General features: G+C 47.6%; 1 protein-coding gene across 1 annotated transcript in view; it reads left to right on the forward strand.

Annotated features, from left to right (window-relative positions):
- CYP4F22 (cytochrome P450 family 4 subfamily F member 22) overlaps positions 1-21,063 on the forward strand; it is a 47,460-nt gene that overhangs the window by 11,866 nt on the left and 14,531 nt on the right. Inside the window, exons 2-8 of the mRNA XM_017893683.1 lie at positions 2,678-2,784; positions 4,275-4,497; positions 8,653-8,797; positions 16,792-16,845; positions 16,966-17,093; positions 17,300-17,421; positions 19,919-20,186. Coding sequence (XP_017749172.1) covers positions 4,276-4,497; positions 8,653-8,797; positions 16,792-16,845; positions 16,966-17,093; positions 17,300-17,421; positions 19,919-20,186 — 939 coding nt within the window. The 5' untranslated portion in view covers positions 2,678-2,784; position 4,275. The remainder of the gene's footprint in view (positions 1-2,677; positions 2,785-4,274; positions 4,498-8,652; positions 8,798-16,791; positions 16,846-16,965; positions 17,094-17,299; positions 17,422-19,918; positions 20,187-21,063) is intronic.

Raw genomic sequence — 21,063 nt, forward strand, 5'->3', positions numbered from 1 at the left:
CTTCTGCCTCCAGGGCTCAAGCAATTCTCCTGCCTCAGCCTTCTGAGTAGCTGGGATTCAGATGTGTGCCGCCATATCCAGCTAATGTTTGTATTTTTAAAATTTTTATTATTATTATTATTATTATAATTATTTATTTATTTATTTTTTTGAGACGGAGTCTCGCTCTGCACCCACTGGGTGCAGTGGCTGGATCTCAGCTCACTGCAAGCTCAGCCTCCCAGGTTTATGCCATTCTCCTGCCTCAGCCTCCCGAGTAGCTGGGACTACAGGCGCCCGCCACCCCACCCGGCTAGTTTTTTTGTATTTTTTTAGTAGAGATGGGGTTTCACCATGTTAGCCAGGATGGTCTTGATCTCCTGACCTCGTGATCCACCCGTCTCGGCCTCCCAAAGTGCTGGGATTACAGGCTTAAGCCACCGCGCCCGGCCTTTTTAATTTTAATTTTTATTTTTTTGAGACAGAATCTTGCTCTGTCACCCAGGCTGGAGTGCAGTGGTGCCAATCTCAGCTCACAGCAACCTCCGCTTCCTAGGTTCCAGTGATTCTCCTGCCTCAGCCTCCCAAGTAGCTGGGACTACAGGCACCCGCCACCATGTCCGGCTAATTTTTGTATTTTTAGTAGAGATGGAGTTTCACCATGTTGTCCAGGCTGGTCTTGAACTTCTGACCTCAAGTGATCTGCCCGCCTCGGTCTCCCAAAATGTTGGGATTACATCCCTGAGCCACTTCACCCAGCCAAGAAATTTCAATTCTGTGTGGAAAATGTGGTTTGGCGTTGGCTTTCAGAAGAGCTTAGCGAGGACTGGTGTGGTGGCTCATGCTTGTAATCTCAGCACTTAGGGAGGCCGAGGCAAATGGATCACTTGAGATCAGGAGTTCAAGATCAGCCTGAACAACATGGTGAAACCCTATCTCTACTAAAAATACAAAAAATTAGCTGGGAGTGGTGACGGGCACCTGTAATCCCAGCTACTCGGGAGGCTGAGGCAGGAGAATCACTTGAACCCAGGAGGCGGAGGTTGCAGTGAGCCAAGTTCTTCCCTTTGCACTCTAGCCTGGGTAATAGAGTGAGACTCTGCCTCAAAAAGAAAAAAAAAAAAAGAAAAGAGAGCTAAGCTAGTCTGAACCCTTAGTGGAGGGCACTATTGGCAGGGGTGGGTGGGGCTGAGGGTTCAGGGGAGCACCTGGAGTACACACCTTTAGCTGTGATGCCTGAGGAGATAGCCGTACAGAGGGAAGAACCCTCAGTCATTGGTACTGGGGGGAAGGAAAGAAGAGAAGAGGACCCAGTCATTTTCAGGAATCTCCTTGGGGTGATCTGAGATTCTTGGTCCCTCAAAGTGACGGTGATTGAGGGTGGCCCTTGGCAGGGCCTTGGGGGAATCCCTGCCGGCTTCTGTCTCCATTGAGTTTGAGAAATTGAGCCGGGATTTAGCTTCTTCATCTGGAAAATGGAGTGAATGATAATACCTACCTCTGAGGACTGGTGTATGATTCTGTGTTGGTCCATTCTCTCATTACTATAAAGAAAAGAGGTGTCATTGGGCTCATGGTTCTGCAGGCTGGATGGGAAGCATGATTCTGGCATCTGCTCAGCTTCTCAGGAGGCTTGAGGAAACTTACAATCATGGCAGGAGGCAGAATAGGAGTAGCTGCATCACTTGGCTGGTGCAGGAGTAAGAGTGAGGGACACAGGAGGTGTTGCACACATTTTTTTTTTTTTGAAACAGACTCTTGCTCTGTTGCCCAGGCTGGAGTGCAATGGTGCAATCTCGGCTCACTGCAATGTCTGCCTCCCAGGTACAAGCGATTCTCCTGTCTCAGCCCCCCGAATAGCTGGGATTACAGGCACCTGCCACCATGCCTGGCTAATTTTTTGTATTTTTAGTAGAGACAGGGTTTCACCATGTTGGCCAGGCTACTGTCAAACTCATGACCTCAAGTGATCTGCCTGCCTCAACCTCCCAAAGTGCTAGGATTATAGGCTTGAGCCACCGCGCCTGGCCGGTGCTGCATACTTTTAAACAACGAGATTCCAGGCTGGGAGGGGTGGCTCATGCCTGTAATCCCAGCACTTTGGGAGGCCAAGGCGGGCAGATCGCTTGAGGTCAGGAGTTTGAGACCAGCCTGGCCAACATGGCGATACCCCGTCTCTACCAAAATATATTTTAAAAACTAGCTGGATATGGTGGTGCATGCCTGTAATCCCAGCTACATGGAAGGCTGAGATGGGAGAATTGCTTGAACCCAGGAGGCGGAGGCTGCAGTGAGCCGAGATTGCACCACTGCACTCCAGCTTGGGCAACAAGAGCAGCACCCTGTCATCTCCAAACAAAAAAACAAAATACCCACAACAAGATCCCATGAGAACTCACTCACTATCTAGAAGACCTCACCAAGGGGATGGTGCTAAACCATTAATGAGAAACCACCCCTATGATCCAATCACCTCCCACTAGACCCCATCTCCAACACTGGGGATTCCAGTTCAACATGAGGTTTGGGTGGGGACACAGATCCAAACTGTATCAGATTCCCTGAGATGAGGCTGGTACTGACTGGAGCATGGTGGTGCATGGAGCATGGTGGTGCATGGCGCATGGCAAGCCTTTCCTGCCTGCTCACTGTTTCATTCATATTATGGTTACCTACTCGCTTTGTTTTGGTTCCTTAGGTGCTGGCCCTAAAGCAAGGATCTGAGTGCAAGTAATTTTTTTGGGAAGTGATCGCAGAAAATACCAGCAAGGAAGAAGAAAGTGAACCCAAAAGAATTGAAAACAGGTACTCAGACAAATAAATGTACACACATGTTCAGAGTAGCATATTTCATAATAGCCAAAAGGTGGAAACAGCCCAAATGTTCATCCACAGATGAATGAGTAAAGAAAATGTGGGGCCAGATGTGGTGGCACGCACCTGTTGTCCCAGCTACCTGGGAGGCTGAGACAGGAGGATCACATGAGCCTGGAAGGTCAAGGCTGGAGCGAGCTGTGATCATGCCACTGCACTCCAGCCTAAGTGACAGAACCAGACCCTGTCTCAAAAGAAAAAAAAAAAAAAAGGAAATGTGGAATATCCATACAATGGAATATTACTCAGCAGTACAAGGAATTAAGCTCTGATCGATGGTACAATGTGGATGAACCTCGAAAAGAGGATGCCGAGTGAAGGAAGCCAAACACAAAAGGCCGCATAGAATTTAATAGATTTATATGAAATATCCAGAATACTTAAATCCATAGAGACAGAAAGCAGATTAGTGGTGCCAGGGACTCCAGGGAGGGACAATGGGAAGTGGCTACTAACAGGTATGGGGTTTTGTTTTGGGATAATGAAAATGTTCTGAAACTAGCTGGGTGAGGTAGCTCACACCTTTAATCCCAGCACTTTGGGAGGCCAAGGCGGGAGGATCGCTTGAGCCCAGGAGTTCGAGACCAGCCTAGGCAACACGGCAAAACCCTGTCTCTACAAAAAAATACAAAAATTAGCTGGGCCTGGTGGCATGCACCTGTAGTCCCAGCTACTTGGGAAACTGAAGTGGGAGGATTGCTTGAGCTGGGGAGGTTAAGGCTGCAGTGAGCCATGATTGTGCCACTGCACACTCCAGCCTGGGTGACAGAGGAGACCTTCTTTCGAAAAAAAAAGAAAGAAAGAAAGAAGTCCTGAAATTAGAGGGAGGTGGTAGCTGCATGATATGTAAATGTACTGAATGCCACTGAATTATTCCCTTTAAAATGATTAATTTTGTGTTATGCGAATCTCATCTCGACTGAAAAAAAAGATGAAGAAAAAGGGGGAAAGGACGTGGCCAATAGGGAGTTTCCACTGTGGGCAGCTGGAGTTTAATCTCATTGGGGAAGCCTAGAGTGAGTGTGGAACCTATATCTCAGGGTCATTGCACCTAAGGGGTGAGGGAGCTGGGGTATTTATCCACCAATGAGCCTCAGTCATTGGTTGAGAGCTGCTCCTTTGGGAGGGGGGTCTTGGTTTCCCAGGCTGCACATGGGCAGAGAATGCCCTATGGTAGAGAAGTCAAGATCGTGACCTTGCAAAAGTCAAGGCTAAGAGCATACGAGCAGGGCCCTGAGTGCATCTGGCTGGAGTGCATCTGTCCAGCTGGCTGGAGGTCATGGCTGGGGAATGAAGAGGTATCCTTGGTGTCTGGAACTCACGTGTGCTGGGAACTTGCTGTGCACTAGGCACACCATGCCTGACCCCACGGGTCATCATCTTGTGCATGGCACCGATCCCCTGACCCTGTGTGTCCCCAGGATGCTGCCCATCACAGACCACCTGCTACACCTCCTGGGGCTGGAGAAGACGACGTTCCGCATATACGCAGTGTCCACCCTTCTCCTCTTCCTGCTCTTCTTCCTGTTCCGCCTGCTGCTGCGGTTCCTGAGGCTCTGCCGGAGCTTCTACATCACCTGCCGCCGGCTGCGCTGCTTCCCCCAGCCTCCCCGGCGCAACTGGCTGCTGGGCCACCTGGGCATGGTAAGTGTGGCCAGGCAGGACTGGGCTGGGCTGGGCAGGTGCAGGGTAATAGGTAAGGATGGTGGGCCTGCTGGCTTCCCACAGCCTCCCAAGAATCTGGTTGGGGCTAGCAGCAGATTTATATGATGGGGTATGAGGCTGAGGCTCAGAGAGGGCAAGCAGTTTATCCAAGGTCACACAGTTGGGAGGAGGCAGAACTAACTTTAAAGATGAATTATTTTGGGAGGCTGAGGTGGGAGGATTGCTTGAGGCCAGGAGTTTGAGACCAGCTTGGAAAACATAGTGAGACCCCGTCTCTACAAAAAATACAAAAATTAGATGGGTGTGGTGGTACACGATTGTAGTCTCAGCCACTTGGGAGACTGAGGTAGGAGGATTGCTTGAGCTTAGGAGTTTGACACTAGCCTGGGCAACACAGTGAGAACCCATCTCTATAAGAAAAACTACAAAAATTAGCTGAGTGCACTAGTACACACCTGTAGTCCCAGCTACATGGGAGGCCAAGGCAGGAGGATTGTTTGAGCCTGAAAGTTTGAGGCTGCAGTGAGCTATGATTGCGCCACTGCATTCTAGCCTGGGTGACCTAGTGAGACCCTGTCTCTCTAAGAAGAAAAAAAAAAAAAAAAAAGAACTCTCTCTATAATTTTATAGTTATCACTGTAGCAACAGGTATCTTTACCTTTGGAGTTTGGAATCCCAGGGTAGGGATGGAGGTGGGGAGGGGAACACATCCTATTCTCAATGTGGTTCCACTGTTCTCCCTTGAGTGCTGTGGTCCCAGGTCTCTTATCCCTTTATTGCATTGAATTTTTTTTTTTTTTTTTTTTTTTGAGACAGAGTCTTGCTATGTTGCCTAGGCTGATCTTGAACTCCTAAGCTCAAGCAATCCTTTGGCCTCAGCCTGCTGAGTCCTTTTTAATTTTGCAGATATGTGCCAAGTATTTTTCCAAAAAAATATTAACTCATTCAGTTCTCTTGACAATTCTAGGAAGTAGGTCCCTTGACTAGCCCCATTTTGCATGGAAGATTACTGAGGCACAGAGAGGTTAAGTAGCTGACCTTAGGTCACACAGCTTGTAAGTGGCAGAGCTGAGGTTCAAACCCAGCCTGTCAAGCTTCAGCCTCCTTGCTCTCAATTCTACCCTCTGATGCCTCTAGTTTCTGTAGTTAGTTTCTAGATGAGATAGGTTGGACTTTTCCTTTTTCTTTTTTTTTTTTTGAGACAGGGTCTTTCTCTGTCACCTAGGCAGGAGTGCAGTGGTACAATCATGGCTCACTGCAGCCTCCACCTCCTGGGCTCAAGGGATCCTCCTGCCTCAGCTTCCCAAGTAACTGTGACTGCAAGCCTGTAAGCCCATGCCCCCACACCTGGCTAATTTTTGTATTTTTAGTAGAGACAGGGTTTCACCATGTTGTCCAGGCTAATCGCAAACTCCTAACATCACGTGAACCACTGTGCTTGGCCTCCTTGTTTTTAGTTCTACTCTCTGATGCCTCTACTTTCTGGATGAGATAGGCTGGACTTTCCCTTTTAGACTTTTCTCCTTCATTTCTTCCATCCCTTACCCCTGCTCAGGCCTTATCCTCTTCTGATGGTCCATGGTCCAGCCTCCTCCTTGAGTTCCTACCTCCAGTTTCATCCCTTTAGTCCATCTCCCATCCTGGCTCCAGAGGGATTCTTGGATCCAACCACATCCCTGCCCCTGCTCACACACCCTCCATGGCTCCCTATTGCCATTCAGAAAAAGGCTGGTGTTCAAGGCCCTTTTGGCTCCAACCTCCATCCTCCTCACTTGTTCCACCATCCCTCCCTAGCTCCATAAAATCACTTCCCACTCCTGTAACAAGGCTCCCACCTCCAAGGCCTTTGCCAAAACTACTCTGTCCAGGTATCTTTCTCTGCTAGATCACCTTCTACTCATTTTTCATGCCCCATCTCCAATGCCCTTACTCTAGAAAACCCTCTCTGGATTTGATGGTTGTCCTAGAGGGAGTTGCCAGGTTCTAGTGCCTGAAGGAGTCGGTCAGGGCCAGCTCTAAAACACAGCCTTGACATTGTACGTCCAACCCAGCTCCTGGGCCCACGGGGGCTGGGTGAGGCTGCAGTTGAGGCTTGGGTGTGGACACAATCAGGGCTGAGCCTGACGGAGAAGGAGACACAGGAGCTAGAAAGGGGTCATTTGTTGCTTTACTCATTTGGCAATTGCTGAACCTTATCACCGGCTAGGCACTGGGTTAGGCTCCTTTGTATCTGAGCTCTTCTCTAATTCTCACAGCCTGTGAAGTAGGGATGGATGTGTCCTGTTTCATGGATTCATACTTTTATAGATTTGAGCACAGAGAGGTTAAGTGTCTTGCTCAAAGTCACACAGCACCTGAGGTTGGGTTTGAACTTGGATTTTTCTGACGTTGAGCCTGAAGCTTTCCTGCCTCATACAACAGGTGAGGAAGTGCAGTTTTGTAGCTAGGTGGCCTGGGTTCAGGTACTAGCTTGGCAGATGATGCCAAAGCTTGCCCATATTCCTCTCAACCCATTTTTGGATGCAGTGGCCTGACGTCCAGCTGCCAGCTCCTGCGTTCTAGGGGCTGTCTCTGGTGGCTGGAGCCCATTCTGCAGGTGAAATAAAGGCTGGGCACAGTGACTCACACCTGCGATCCTAGCATATCGGGAGGCCAGGGCAAGAGAATTGCTTGAGCCTGGGAGTTTGAGACCGGCTTGGGCAACATAGCAAGACCCAGTTTTTACAAAAAATTTTAAAATTAGCCGGGCTTGGTGGTGCATGCCTAGAGTCCCAGTGCCTGTTCTGCCACTGTTTGTTCTGTGAGCTTGGGAATTAACGCCCCCAGGAGTGACCCTCAGCCAGTGACTGATGGGCATTGGTACATAAATACCCCAGCTCCCTCGCCCTCAGGTGGGATGACTCTGAGATGCAATGTGCTACTCTGTCCTCCAAAGCTCCCCAGTGGGACTGAGCCCTGGTTGCCCTTGGTGGTAATTTCCTTGACAACTCATTGTTTACAGGTGGTCTTCTTTCCCTCTCTCACTACCCATGTTTTTGGGGATCATCCCCCAAATAAACTACCTGCCCTCGAACCATTGTCTCAGGACTTCCTTCTGGGGGAACCTAAACCAGAACAGTCACCTACTTAACTTGTAACTTCAGAAAAACCATTCGACCTTGCTGAGTCGAAGCTCACTGCAGCCTCGACTTCCCAAGCTCAGGTGGTTCTCCTGCCTCAGCCTCTTGAGTAGCTGTGATTACAGGCATGTTTTTTTTGAGATGGAGTTTTGCTCTTGTCGCCCAGGCTGGAGAGCAATGGCATGATCTCGGCTCACTGCCACCTCCGCCTCCTGGGTTCAAGCGATTCTCCTGTCTCAGTCTCCTGAGTAGCTGGGATTATAGGCGCCTGCCACCAAGCCCAGCTAATTTTAGTATTTTTAGTAGAGAAGGTGTTTCACCATGCTGTCCAGCCTGGTCTCGAACTCCTGACCTCAGGTGATCTGCTTGCCTTGGCCTCCCAAAGTGCTGGGATCACAGATGTGAGCCACTACATTTGGCTACTATTTTTAGCTATTGAACATCGGCCAGCGTCAGGCCCGTGCTGGGGCTCTTGCTCTGTTATTTTTTTTTTTTTTTTTTTTTTTTTGAGACGGAGTCTCGCTCTGTTGCCCAGGCTGGAGTGCAGTGGCCGGATCTCAGCTCACTGCAAGCTCTGCCTCCTGGGTTCACGCCATTCTCCTGCCTCAGCCTCCTGAGTAGCTGGGACTACAGGCGCCGCCACCTTGCCCGGCTAGTTTTTTGTATTTTTTTTAGTAGAGACGGGGTTTCACCGTGTTAGCCAGGATGGTCTTGATCTCCTGACCTCGCGATCTGCCCGTCTCGGCCTCCCAAAGTGCTGGGATTACAGGCTTGAGCCACCGCGCCCGGCCACTTTGTTATTTCATGAATCCTTTCTACTGCCCTCAGAGGGAGAGTTGATTCTTCTCCATTTTTTCAGTGAGGAAATGGAGGCCTAGGGAGGTGCAGCCAGCTGCCTAAAATCATCATGTAGCACTATTGGCTTGTTTTGAGACTACAGGAGGTGGCAGGAGGAAGGCAGTGGGGGAAGCTGGGGCTGGGTACCTCCTCATTGCTCCTCCCTTACCTCTTGCAGTACCTTCCAAATGAGGCGGGCCTCCAAGATGAGAAGAAGGTACTAGACAACATGCACCATATACTCTTGGTGTGGATGGGACCTGTCCTGCCGCTCTTGGTTCTGGTGCACCCTGATTACATCAAGCCCATTTTGGGAGCCTCAGGTAGGTGCACTGGGCCTCTGAGCTATGTGTGAGTCCTCAACTCCCAGAGCCTATCTGAGATTTTAGACAGGTGGAATATCCAGAGGAAGGGTCATTTGAATAGGGCTTTGAAGGATGAATAAGAGTTCACCAAAGCAAGAATGGCAATCTAGATTGTGAGAACGGTATGGGCAAAGATGTGACAATGACTAAGAGTTCCAGGAACTTCGAGGGAATGTCCATCCATCTGGCAGTCAGAGCCAAGCATGTTCGGATAGGCAGTTGTTCCCTATGGTTTTGTTAAGTAAGTGTTACTCAATCCCTGGCCATGGCACTCCCATCATTTGGTTCTGACATTCCCATTATGGCCAGGACTCTTGGTGACTCAGCCTGCAGCCTGTTGTCATCACTTGGGCTGACTCTGACTGGCAGGGAGGGAGATGTGGAAGAATTGCTTGTTCCTTGTGCAGTCCACACCTATCCCAAGATGTGAGACTCCCAAGTGTGCTTGGCAAGCTCTTGCTCAGCCTTTGACACCCAGCTCCAATGGCCGCCTCCTCCAGGAGTCTTTCCTTGACTTCCCAGACAGACCTATTCTTAGTCCTAACCCTTTGGACCTGGGTATGTCTGTGTCCAGCTCTGTCTTCCTCATGAGCGGGACTCTGGATCCTCAGTGTGGCCTTGTGTACCTGGTGTATTAGTCCGTTCTCACACTGCTATACAGGACTGCCCTAGACTGGGTAATTTATAAAGGAAAGAGGTTTAATTGACTCACAGTTCCGCAGGGCTGGGGAGGCCTCAGGAAATTTACAATCATGGCGGAAGGAGAAGCAAACACGTCCTTGTTCACATGACAGCAGGAAGGAGAAGTGCCAAGTTAAAGGGGGAAAAGCCCCATATAAATTCATCAAATCTCGTGAGAACTCATTCACTATCATGGAAACAGCAGCACGGGGTAATCTCCCCATGATTCAATTACCCCCCCACATTGGATCCCTCCATGACACATTGGGATTATGGGAACTATAATTCAAAATGAGATTTGGATGGGGACACAACAAAACCATATTACCTGGGCACCTCCAGAGGTATCAGAGAACACCTGAGAGAGCTCACTCTCAAATGAACCAATGAGCTCCAGTAGATCAGGTGTGGCGGTTCACACCTGTAATCCCAATACTTTGGGAGGCTGAGTCAGGAGGGTTGCTTGAGGCCAGGAGTTTGAGACTAGCCTGGGCAACATAGTAAACCCTGTCTCTCGAAAAAAATAAATAATTACCCAGTGGCACTGATATGCACCTGTAGTCCCTGCTACTTGGGTGGCTGAAATGGGAGGATCACTTGAGCTCAGAAGTTTAAGACCAGCCTGGGTAATCTAACAAGACTCCATCAATGTACAAAAACATTTAAAAATATTAGCTATGTGTGGTGGTGCGTGCCTGTAGTCCCAGCTACTCAGGAGGCTGAGGTGAGAGGATTGCTTGAGCCCAGCAGTTGGAGGCTGCAGTGAGCTATGATTGCACCCCTGCTGCACTCCAGCCTGGGTGACAGAGCAAGACTTAGTCTCTCAAAAAAAAAAAAAAAAAAAAAAGGTGGGGGATTCCAGGAATTTTAGGATCTCTGTCCCAGCTTTGCCTCTACAAACATGCGTCTGGGGACCCTCTCCAGGGCTGCCACCCAGGAGCTGTGAAAGAAGAAGCTGCCATCCTCCCCTTCTGCAGCTATTCCCTCTTGATACCTCTTTGTCTCCCGTTATTACATTTGTGAAGGGATGACGATCCCCATTGAACTAAGGGGAAAACCTAGACCTTGGGAGGGAGAAGTGACTCTTCTGAGGGATGAATACCAACTTGTGGGAAGAGCCCTGGGCCAGAACTGAGTTGGGTTGGCTCCAAATTCTGGCTTTGGCACATGCCTGCTGTGAGACCCCAGCCACTTATCTAGCCTCTCTGGGTCTCAGGTTTTGATCTGTAAAATGGATGCAGTTGTGAAGGCTGAATAATATAATGTGGATAAGAGGCCACATGCAGTGGCTCATGCCTGCAATCTCAGCACTTTGGGAGGCCACGGCAGGAGGATCACTTGAACCCAGGAGTTCAAGACCAGCCTGGGCAACAGAGCAAGACCCTATCTTTACAAAAAAATTTTAAAAATTAGCCAGGTGTGGTGGTGCATGCCTGTAGTCCCACTTACTCAGGAGGCTGAGGTAGGAGGATTGCTTGAGCCCAAGAGGTTGAGGCTGCAGTGACCTATGATTGTGCCATTGCATCCAGCATAGGCAACAGAGTGAGATTCTGTCTCTAAAAAAATTTAAAAAAAGTTAAAAAATAATATGGATAGGTACTAATAAAAGTTTCTCTTCTTCTGCCTTTTTAATATATGGTTTTTCTTTCTCTTTTCCTCCTTCCCTTTATTCTTCCTCCCTCTTCTCCTCCTCCTTCTATTTCTCTCTCCACTCCTCCTCTTCCCCCTCCTCCCTTCTCTTTTTCTTCCTCTCCTCCTCCTTCTACTTCTTCTTTCTCCCTCTTCCTCCTCCTCCTCTTCCTCTTCCTCCTCTTCCTCTTCCTCCTCCTCCTCCTCCTCCTCCTTCTCCTTCTCCTTCTCCTTCCCAGAGTGGAGTGCAGTGGCATGATCTCAGCTTACTGCAACCTCTGCCTCCCAGGTTCAAGTGATTCTCCTGCCTCAGCTTTGCGAGTAGCTGGGACTACGAGTGTGCACCACCACACCTGGCTAATTTTTGCAATTTTTTTTTTTTTTTTTTTCAGTAGAGACGGGGCTTCACCATATTGGTCAGGCTGGTCTTGAACTCCTGACCTTAAGTGATCCTCCTGCCTCGGCCTCTCAAAGTGCTGGGATTACAGGTGTGAGTCACAGTGCCTGGCCTCTCTTTTTCTTCTTTCTCCTTCCTCCTCCCTCCTCCTCCCACTCAGAGCATCAGTTTCCTGAGCACCATCCTGCCTGGTTCTGAGACTCCAAACAGACCAAGGAGTAGCGCCCCAGCAGGGGCTGGCGTGTAGCAGATGCTTAAGCCGCTTGTCCTCTCCTCCTCCAGTGGAGGGAGGGATGTTCTGCGTTCCCCACCAGAGAAGCCAGATAGGGAACTCCAGGATGGAGAGGGTGGGGCTGTGAGTCAGCCTTTTGGCCCCAGGGTGCCCCCACCTGGAATTACACAGATCAGGCTCCAGTCACAGACTTCACCCCCGATCAGGACCTCCTGGGGCCACACCTGGGAGTAGCTTGCTGCTCTGAGCTTGGAGCTGCATAGCCCTTGAGCCCGGAGGAGGGCCCACCTCCTGTTGGAGCCTCAGTTTCCCCTATCATCTTATGGGCCTTTGGACTAGGAAATTTTAATGAGAGAAAGTAGGTAAACATGCTTTATAGAGAACATCATGATATATAGACATATAATTGTGGCTTGCTTTTATGTCATCTTTTTAAAATCGAGGTGAAATTCATGTAACATATAATTAAACATTTACAAGTGAACAATCAGTGGTATTTAGTGTATTCACCATGTTGGGCAACCACCAGCATTCTCCAGCTTCAAAATTTTTAATCACCCCATAAAAAGACTCTATACCCATTGAGTAATCACTTCCCATTTCCGTCCTCCTCCCGTCCCCTGGTAACCTCGAATCTGCTTTCTGTCTCTATGGATTTGCCTATTCTGGGTACATCATAGAAAGGGAATTACACAAAATGTGATCTTTTTGTGTCTGTTTTCTTTTACTCAACATAATGTTTTTGAAGTTCATTCACGTTGTAGTATGAATCAGTTTCTTCTTTTTTTTTTTTTTTTTAATTTGAGACAGAGTCTTACCCTGTCACCCAGAGGCTGGAGTGCAGTGGTGCAGTCACAACTCTTTACAACCTTGAAGTCCTGGGCTCAAGCGATCCTCCTCCTGCCTCAGCCTTCCGAGTAGCTGGAACTGCAGGCACGCAGTACCATGCCCAGCTAATTTTATTTTATTTTGTAGAGATGAGGTCTTGCTATATTGTCCAGGTTGGTCATTAGGGCTGATTTCATTTCACTGTATGGATTTTGTTGTTGTTGTTGTTTATCTGTTCACCTTTTGGCTTTGTGAATCATGCTACTATGAACATATATGTTCAAGTTTTGGGGTGGACATATGTTTTCATTTCTCTCTTGGGTAGGTACCTAGAAGTAGAATCGCCAAGTCATATGGTCATTCTGTACTTAACTTTTTAAAAAATCACTTTGCTGTTTTCCACAGAGGGCTTGCATTAATTTTCTATTAACAGGAAACCCAAACATTTATCTCACAAGTTCTTGATGCCAATAAAAAACCATTTTAATCATAGTAATAAAAATAGCCAACAGTTGGTCAATTATATATTTACATACACACATGTTTAATGAGCACCTACCATGTGCCAGGAACACAAGAGCTTGTTGAGTCTTACAGGGATACCATGAGGGAGGATTGTTCTATTTTCTCCTTTGGCAGTGGTAACATGTCCAGGCTTACATATCTAGTTAGTGGCAGGGCTGGAATTTGAATCCAGACCTGGCTGGTCCAGAACCCAAGCTCTCAAACACAGTGATATGCAGTTTTCTGAGCATGAGTTTCTCCATGCTGGCACCGTGTGGGGGTATTCCATACACCATCTCATCTCATCTCTCCTTCTTTTTTTTTCTTTTTAAAGAATATTTTTGTAGAGACAGAGTCTTGCTGTGTTGCCCAGGCTAGTTTTGAACTTCTGGGCTCAAGTGATCCTCCTGCCTCAGCCTCCCAAAGTGCTGGGACTGCAGGTGCGAATCATTGCACCTGGACTACCATCTCCTTTTTGTCGGAGGGGGAAACTGGTGAGGAACGTGGACACAGACTTTCCTGGCATTGAGTGGTCAGAGTTGGAGTGGAAAAGGAACCTGAGGATGAGAGAGCAGTGGTTCAGCTGAGAAGGGAGTTTGGAGAAGGCTTCCTGGAGGAGGTGTCAGTGATGCTGGGCCTTAAAGGATGCCTAGGAGTTTGCCAGAGAAGGAGTCCTAGATGGAAAGTCCTGCCAGTGCACTGATGCAGATGTGTGAAAATTCCAGGGAAATTCAGGTGACTTAGGGTGGCTGCAGTGAAGGTGATATGTTGGGGGGAATAGGAAATGAGACTGACAGTTAAGCAGGAACTGGACTGCAAAGTGAATGCACTTGTACTTTATCCTAGGAGTGACAGGGAGGCATGGGAGGTATTTGAACAAGGCAGCTATTGACCAGATCTGGGTGTCAGAAAGATCCCTGTAGAGCCTATCTTGGAGTCCAGAGCGCGGAGAGGAGAGGAGTGACTGGACTCCTGCTTTCCTCTTCAATGCTGCTTCCTCCAGGAAGCCTGCTCTGACTTCCAACAGCCCTTTTTCTGAGCCTTCCTTAGCACCTACCACACTTTCTACCTTCTTGGTAGTTGCATGGCATGCCTCTGCTTCCCTTTCCTGCCCTGCTCAGGAGCTCCTCCAGGGAAGGCATAGAGCTGAGCCATCTGTGGGTCCCCAGCATCACCCAACTTGGGTTGGGCACAGAAAGGCAGCAGAAGAGGTGTGTTGAATGGGAGGATGAGTGGGCAGATGATTATGTATGCAATTGGCCAATTCCTAGGGAGTGTGTGTGTGTAGGTGGCTGAGTCACATTCAGGTAAAAGTGATACCACTCGAATTTCAGATACTTCCTTCCCAGGCCTCTGCCCATTCAGCCCCAAATCTGTTCAGTATAGAGAAGGAGAATCCATCCATCCATCCATCCATGCATTCATTCATCCACTCATCTATCCACCATCCACCTATCCACTCATTCATCCATCCGACCATCCATTCATCCATCCATCCACCCACCCACCATCTATCCATCTGCTATTCATCCATCCACTTATTATTCCATCCGTGTACTCATCTGTCCATCTACTCATCCATCCACCCATTTATTCTTTCATTCATCCATCCTTGGATTGACTTATTTATTCATTTAATAAAAATTTATTTAGCACAATATATCAGTGATCAACATGAACCCTTCTGTTAAGGAGCCTGTAACTAAGTGGATACAATCCAGAGTGACTGCTGGGTCAGGGGTGGGGAGAAGCATTCAAGTTGAGACTACAGGATGAAGGAAGAGTGTTTGAGGCAGAGAGAGCAACTGGTGGAAAGTCTCAGAGAAGAGAGAGCACGTGGTCTTTTTGAGGAGCTGAGAAAAGTTCTGTGGTGTGGCTGGGCATGGTGGCTTATGCCTGTAATCCCAACACTTTGGGAGGCTGAATTTGGAGGATCACTTGAGCTCAGGAGTTCAAGACCAGCCTGGGCAATATGGCGATACCCTGTCTATACAAAAAATTAACAAATTAGCCAGGTGTGGTGGTGTATGTCTGTAGTCCCAGCTACTCGGGAGGCTGAGGTGGGAGGATCGCTTGAATCTAGGAATTGGAGGCAGCAGTGAGCTATAATCTCACCATACACCCCAGCCTGGGTGATAGAGCGAGACCCCATCTCAAAAAAAAAAAAAAAAAAAAAATGTGGTGTTAGTTCTGTGATGTCGAATGGGGGATGGAAGACAGAGGTGTCTTGAGAGAGATTTGGACAAAGGCAAATCATTCAGGGCTTTGAAAATGGGTTGGTATGTGAGGGTGATGGGTGTGTGAGCAGGAAGGGGCATGGTCAGATCTGATAGTCAGATGAGATTCTCCTGGGGCCATCATGAGGGACACACTGGAGAGGGCGAGGCTGGAGGCTGGGAGCACAGGAGGTGTGATTCAGATGACCTGAGCTGGCAGAAAAAAAAAGGGGAAGGCTCAGGTGAAGAAGGCTATTCTGGATAGACAGCTCAGCCTGACCAAAGGTTCAGAGGTGATCCACGATATGTGATGAGAATAGGGTTTTCTGGTGTATGTTGAAGGGTGAGGTGGGAGAGGCATACAGGGGCCAGATGGAATTGGGTTTCAATGCCAGGCTGAACCTGAACTTTTTACAAGCGCAATGGGGAGTCATGGGAGGCGTTTGAGCAGGGGAGGCTCATATTGAGATCAGTGTTTTATAAGGATTTTTCTTGGGTAGGTGTGGATGATGGACTGGAGGAATACAGTGGGAGGTCAGAGCCCAGTGAGGAGGCCTAAGGAAGTCATAAGCAAAGGTCAAGAGTTAGAAATCTGTTTTGAAGCCAGGCGTGGTGGCTCATGGTTGTAATCCCAGCACTTTGGGAGGCGAGGTGGGTGGACCACTTGAGGTTAGGAGTTCGAGACCAGCCTGGCCAACATGGTGAAACCCTGTCTCTGCTAAAAATACAAACAAATTAGCTGGGCGTGATGATGGCACCTGTAATCCCAGCTACTCGGGAGGCTGAGGCAGGAGAACCACTTGAACCTGGGAGGCAGAGGTTGCAGTGAGTGAAGATCGCACAAGTGCACTCCAGCCTGGGTGACAGAGTGAGACTCTGGAAAGAAAGAGAGAGAGAGAGAGAAAGAAAGAGAGAGAGAGAGAGAAAGAAAGGAGGGAAGGAGGGAGGGAGGGAGGGAAGGAAGAAAGAAAGGAAGGAAAGAAGGAAGGAAGGAAAGAAGGAAGGAAGGAAAGAAGGAAGGAAAGAATGAAGGAAAGAAGGAAGGAAGGAAAGAAGGAAGGAAAGAAGGAAAGAAGGAAGGAAGGAAAGATGGAAGGAAAGAAGGAAAGAAGGAAGGAAGGAGGGAAAGATGGAAGGAAGGAAAGATGGAAGGAAAGAAGGAAAGAAGGAAGGAAGGAAAGATGGAAGGAAGGAAGGAAAGATAGAAGGAAGGAAAGAAGGAAGGAAAGAAGGAAAGAAGGAAGGAAGGAAAGATGGAAGGAAGGAAAGAAGGAAGGAAAGAAGGAAAGAAGGAAGGAAGGAAAGATGGAAGGAAGGAAGGAAAGATAGAAGGAAGGAAAGAAGGAAGGAAAGAAGGAAAGAAGGAAGGAAGGAAAGATGGAAGGAAGGAAGGAAGGAAGGAAGGAAGGAAGGAAGGAAGGAAGGACTCTATTTGGAGTCATCATTGGCCCTTTACCCTCCACAGCTGCCATCGCCCCCAAGGATGACCTCTTCTATGGCTTCCTAAAACCTTGGCTAGGTGAGTGCCCAGTGGGTAGGCTGGGGCTGGGGCTTCAGAGAAGAGAGGGAAGAGTGTGGGGTTCCTTGGAGGGTTTCAGAGTAACAGGAGAGGTCCCTAACCTCAGTCTTTTGGGCCCAGGGGATGGGCTGCTGCTCAGCAAAGGTGACAAGTGGAGCCGGCACCGTCGCCTGCTGACACCTGCCTTCCACTTTGACATCCTGAAGCCTTATATGAAGATCTTCAACCAGTGCACTGACGTTATGCATGTGAGTCCCAAGGCTTTGTGGGAAGAGGGTGTCCTGGGAGTGCGGCTGGTCCAGGCTCCAACTCATGCATGGGCAAGCCATGTGATGTCAGGCCTCACTGACTTTATCTATAAAATGAGCTTGTAGTGAAAATGCAGTCCGGTCCTTGTTAGGCTGACTCCCTGTCTCTGGTTTCTATGCACATTCACCATGTATCTCTCTTCCAGGCTAAATGGCGGCGTCTGGCAGAGGGCTCAGTGGTCTCCCTTGATATGTTTGAGCATATCAGCCTCATGACCCTGGACAGTCTTCAGAAATGCGTCTTCAGCTACAACAGCAACTGCCAAGAGTGAGTGTGACCCTTCTTGGGACTATGGAGCCAGCTGCTCTAGGGGCAAGATGGTGGTAGGAGAAAAGGAACTCCCAGGCATTAGACAACTCTGGCCTATGGGAGCTCTGCCACGGATGGGCCATGTGGTTCCAGGAAACTCTCTGAGCTTCACTTTTTTTAAATTAAAAATATGTGACTTCATAATTCCTTCCCCTTAGTCATTGTGTGATAATTAAATGAGATAATGTGAATCAATGGCTTGGTGCTTTTAAATAGTAGGTGCTTAGTAAATGTTAGTATTTTTTCATTCTACTATGAAGAGTGTGTGGTCTTTGAACAGTGTCCTCCCAACTTTCTGAGGCTCAGTTTCCTTATTTGTAAAAAAAAGGATGTCAATCTCTTACTCTCTGAGAGATGCTTTAAGGATAAAATGATGTAGCACTGCCCTGGCACATAATTGATGCTCAGAGAATATTTGTTGAGTAAATGAATCAAATAATCAATGCCTTGGTTCATTCATTCATTCATTCATTCAACAAATATTCATTATGCACCTACTATGTGCCTGGCACCATGATATTGCTGCTGAGGACAGGGTGGTGAACAACAGACAGTCACAGTTCTGTGAAGTTTATAGTCTAAGTGGGGACATAAGGAATAAGGGAGACAATTAATGCAAAGCTTGCCACACATAGTAGGTCTTCAGTAACAAGCTAATGACTTTGTTACTCTAGGCGTTATAGGGACATGTTCCAGTTGGATAAGGCAGAGATGGTCTTAGTAATTAAATAATTAAAGATGGCTTTAGAAATTAAATAATTAATTAATCCAAGAAATATTTACTGAGTGCCTAGTAAGGGCCAGCCCTGAACTAGGTGCTGGGAACACCATAGTCAACAAGAAAGACAAGATGCTGCTTTTCTAGAACTTCCATTTCAGTAGGAAGTAAGTAACCATGAACAAGTAAGTAAACAAGAAAACGACAGACTGCAATAAGGGCATAAAAACAAGCCCACTTCAGGACTGAGGACAGCTCCCTGCAAGCATGCTTCACCCATTAGTTTTTTTTTTTTTTTAATACAAGCTTTGTTGAGAGACAATTCACATACTATACAATTTACTCACTTAAAGAATACACCTGAATTGCTTTTAGTATATTCAGAGTTGTGCAACCGTTACTATAATAAATTTTAGAAGATTTTCATCAATCCTCCCCCTACTCCAAGAAACTTCATACACTTTAGCAACCCTTGCCCTTCCCTTTCTCCTTCAGGTCTAGACAATCACCAATCTACTTTCTGTCTCTATAGGTTTGCCTGTTATGGATATTTCACACAGATGGAATCATACAGACTTTTGTGTGTGGTTTGTTTCACCCAGCATAATATTTTACAGGCTCATCCATAGTGTAGCATGTATCTATTATGTATTTCTTTTCATTGATGAATAATATTCCATTTACCACATAATACCACATTTTGTTTATCCAGTCATCCATCGATGGACATTGTTTCCACTTTTTGACTTTTATGAATAATGCTGCTATTAACATTCATGCACAAACTTGTGTGTGAACATGTATTTTCAGTTCTCTTGGCTATATACCTAGGAGCAGAATTGCTGGGTCATATGGTAATTCCATTTTAAACGTTTTGAGGGACTGCTAAACTTTATTTCAGTGGGTTTCAACATGGTACAGAGTGGTTGTACCATTTTGCTCTTCCAACCAGTGAGTGTGAGAGCTCCAGTTTCTCCACATATTCACGAACACTTGCTTGTTGTTGTTGTTGTTGTTTTATTTGTTTGCTTTTAAGAGATAGGGTATTGCTCTGTTGCTCAGGCTGGAGTGCAGCCCAACACTTGTTACTATAAGTTTTGATTTTAGTCATCTTAGTGGGGTGAACTACTATCTCATTGTGGCTTTGATTTGCATTTCTCTGGTGACCAGTGCTGTTAAGTATCTTTTCACATTCTCATTGGTCATTTCTGCCTTCTCTGGAGAGATGCCTATTCATATCCATTGCCCATTTTAAAATAAGTTTTAAGAATTCTTTATTTATTTTAGGTACCAATCCCTTATCAGATATATAATTTGCAAATATTCTCTCCCATGCTGAGGAGTATAACCATTTAGCTTTAGTGATGCTACAATTACTATGCCTATGTTGAAAGTCCTTATCCCTCCTTGGGCCTGTTTAAAAATATACCTGGGACCGAGCGTGGTGGCTCAGGCCTGTAACCCAGCACTTTGGGAGGCCGAGGCTGGAGGATCACTTGAGCTCATGAGTTCGAAGGTGTGATTATGCCGCTGTACTGCAGCCTAGGTGACAGAGCAAGACCCTATCTAAAAAATAAATAAATGAAATAAAAATAAAGTTAATATAAGGTTTCTCTTTGTTATCTACTCAACGGGGAGTGAAGGCTTATCTTAGCCAAACCATGGGTCTTAGCCAAGCCATGGCTGTGCTGTGCTGGGGGAAGGGGTTACACTCACGGCTTCCTTTCTCCCTGGCAGGAAGATGAGTGATTATATCTCCGCTATCATTGAACTGAGCGCTCTGGCTGTCCGGCGTCAGTATCGCTTGCACCATTACCTTGACTTCATTTACTACCGCTCGGCGGATGGGCGGAGGTTCCGGCAGGCCTGTGACATGGTACACCACTTCACCACTGAAGTTATCCAGGAACGGCGGCGGGCACTGCATGAGCAGGGGGCCGAGGCCTGGCTTAAGGCCAAGCAAGGGAAGACCTTGGACTTCATTGATGTGCTGCTCCTAGCCAGGGTGAGGCTGGGGCCTGGAGGGTGGAGCCCTTCCCTAGATGGCCTCCCCAGGAATTGCATATAAAATGATAAATGTTAGAACTCCATTAAGCGTTGTGGCTCATACATGTAATGCTAGCACTTTGGGAGGCCGAGGTGGGAGGATTGCTTGAGCCTTGGAATTGGAGATCAGCCTGGGCAACACAGGGAGACCCTGTTTCTACAAAAAATAAATAAGTTGGGTGTGGTGCTGCATGCCTATGGTCTCAGCTACTTGGGAGGTTGAAGCAGGAGTGTGGCTTGAGCCCAGGAGTTGGAAGCTGCGGTGAGCTACGATGGTGCCACTGCACTTCAGCCTGGGCAACAGAGCGAGACTCTGTCTCAGAACAAAACAAAACAGAACAACACAGACATGCAAAACCAAAAAAAATTCACATGGGTCTGGGATGGGGTCAGAACATGTAAGACTCACTGGGTGAGTTTTCTTGGGCTGCTATTACAAAGTACCACAAACTAAATGGCCTAAACATCAACAATTTACTCTCTCACAGTTCTGGAAGCTAGAAGTTCAAGATCAAGGTATCTGCAGGGCTGGTTTCTTCTAAGGGCCATGGAGGATGAATCTGTTCCAGGCCTTGCTCCCTGGCTTGCAGAAGGCTGTCTTCTCCCTATGTCTGTGGATCATCTTCCCTCTGTGCCTGTCTCTGCCTTCTTCTCTTTGTATAAGGACACTCTTTGTATAAGGACACCAGTCACATTGGATTAGGGCCCTGCCCTAATGAGTTCATTTTGTCTTGATTACTTCTGCAAAGACCTCTCTCCAAACATGGTCATAGTCTGAGGTATTGGAAGTTAGGACTTACGAATTCTAGCAGCGGGGTGGGGTGGGGGTGGGGGTG

Source organism: Rhinopithecus bieti, unplaced genomic scaffold, assembly GCF_001698545.2.
Source record: "Rhinopithecus bieti isolate Rb0 unplaced genomic scaffold, ASM169854v2 scaffold_23826, whole genome shotgun sequence".
Taxonomy (NCBI): domain Eukaryota; kingdom Metazoa; phylum Chordata; class Mammalia; order Primates; family Cercopithecidae; genus Rhinopithecus; species Rhinopithecus bieti.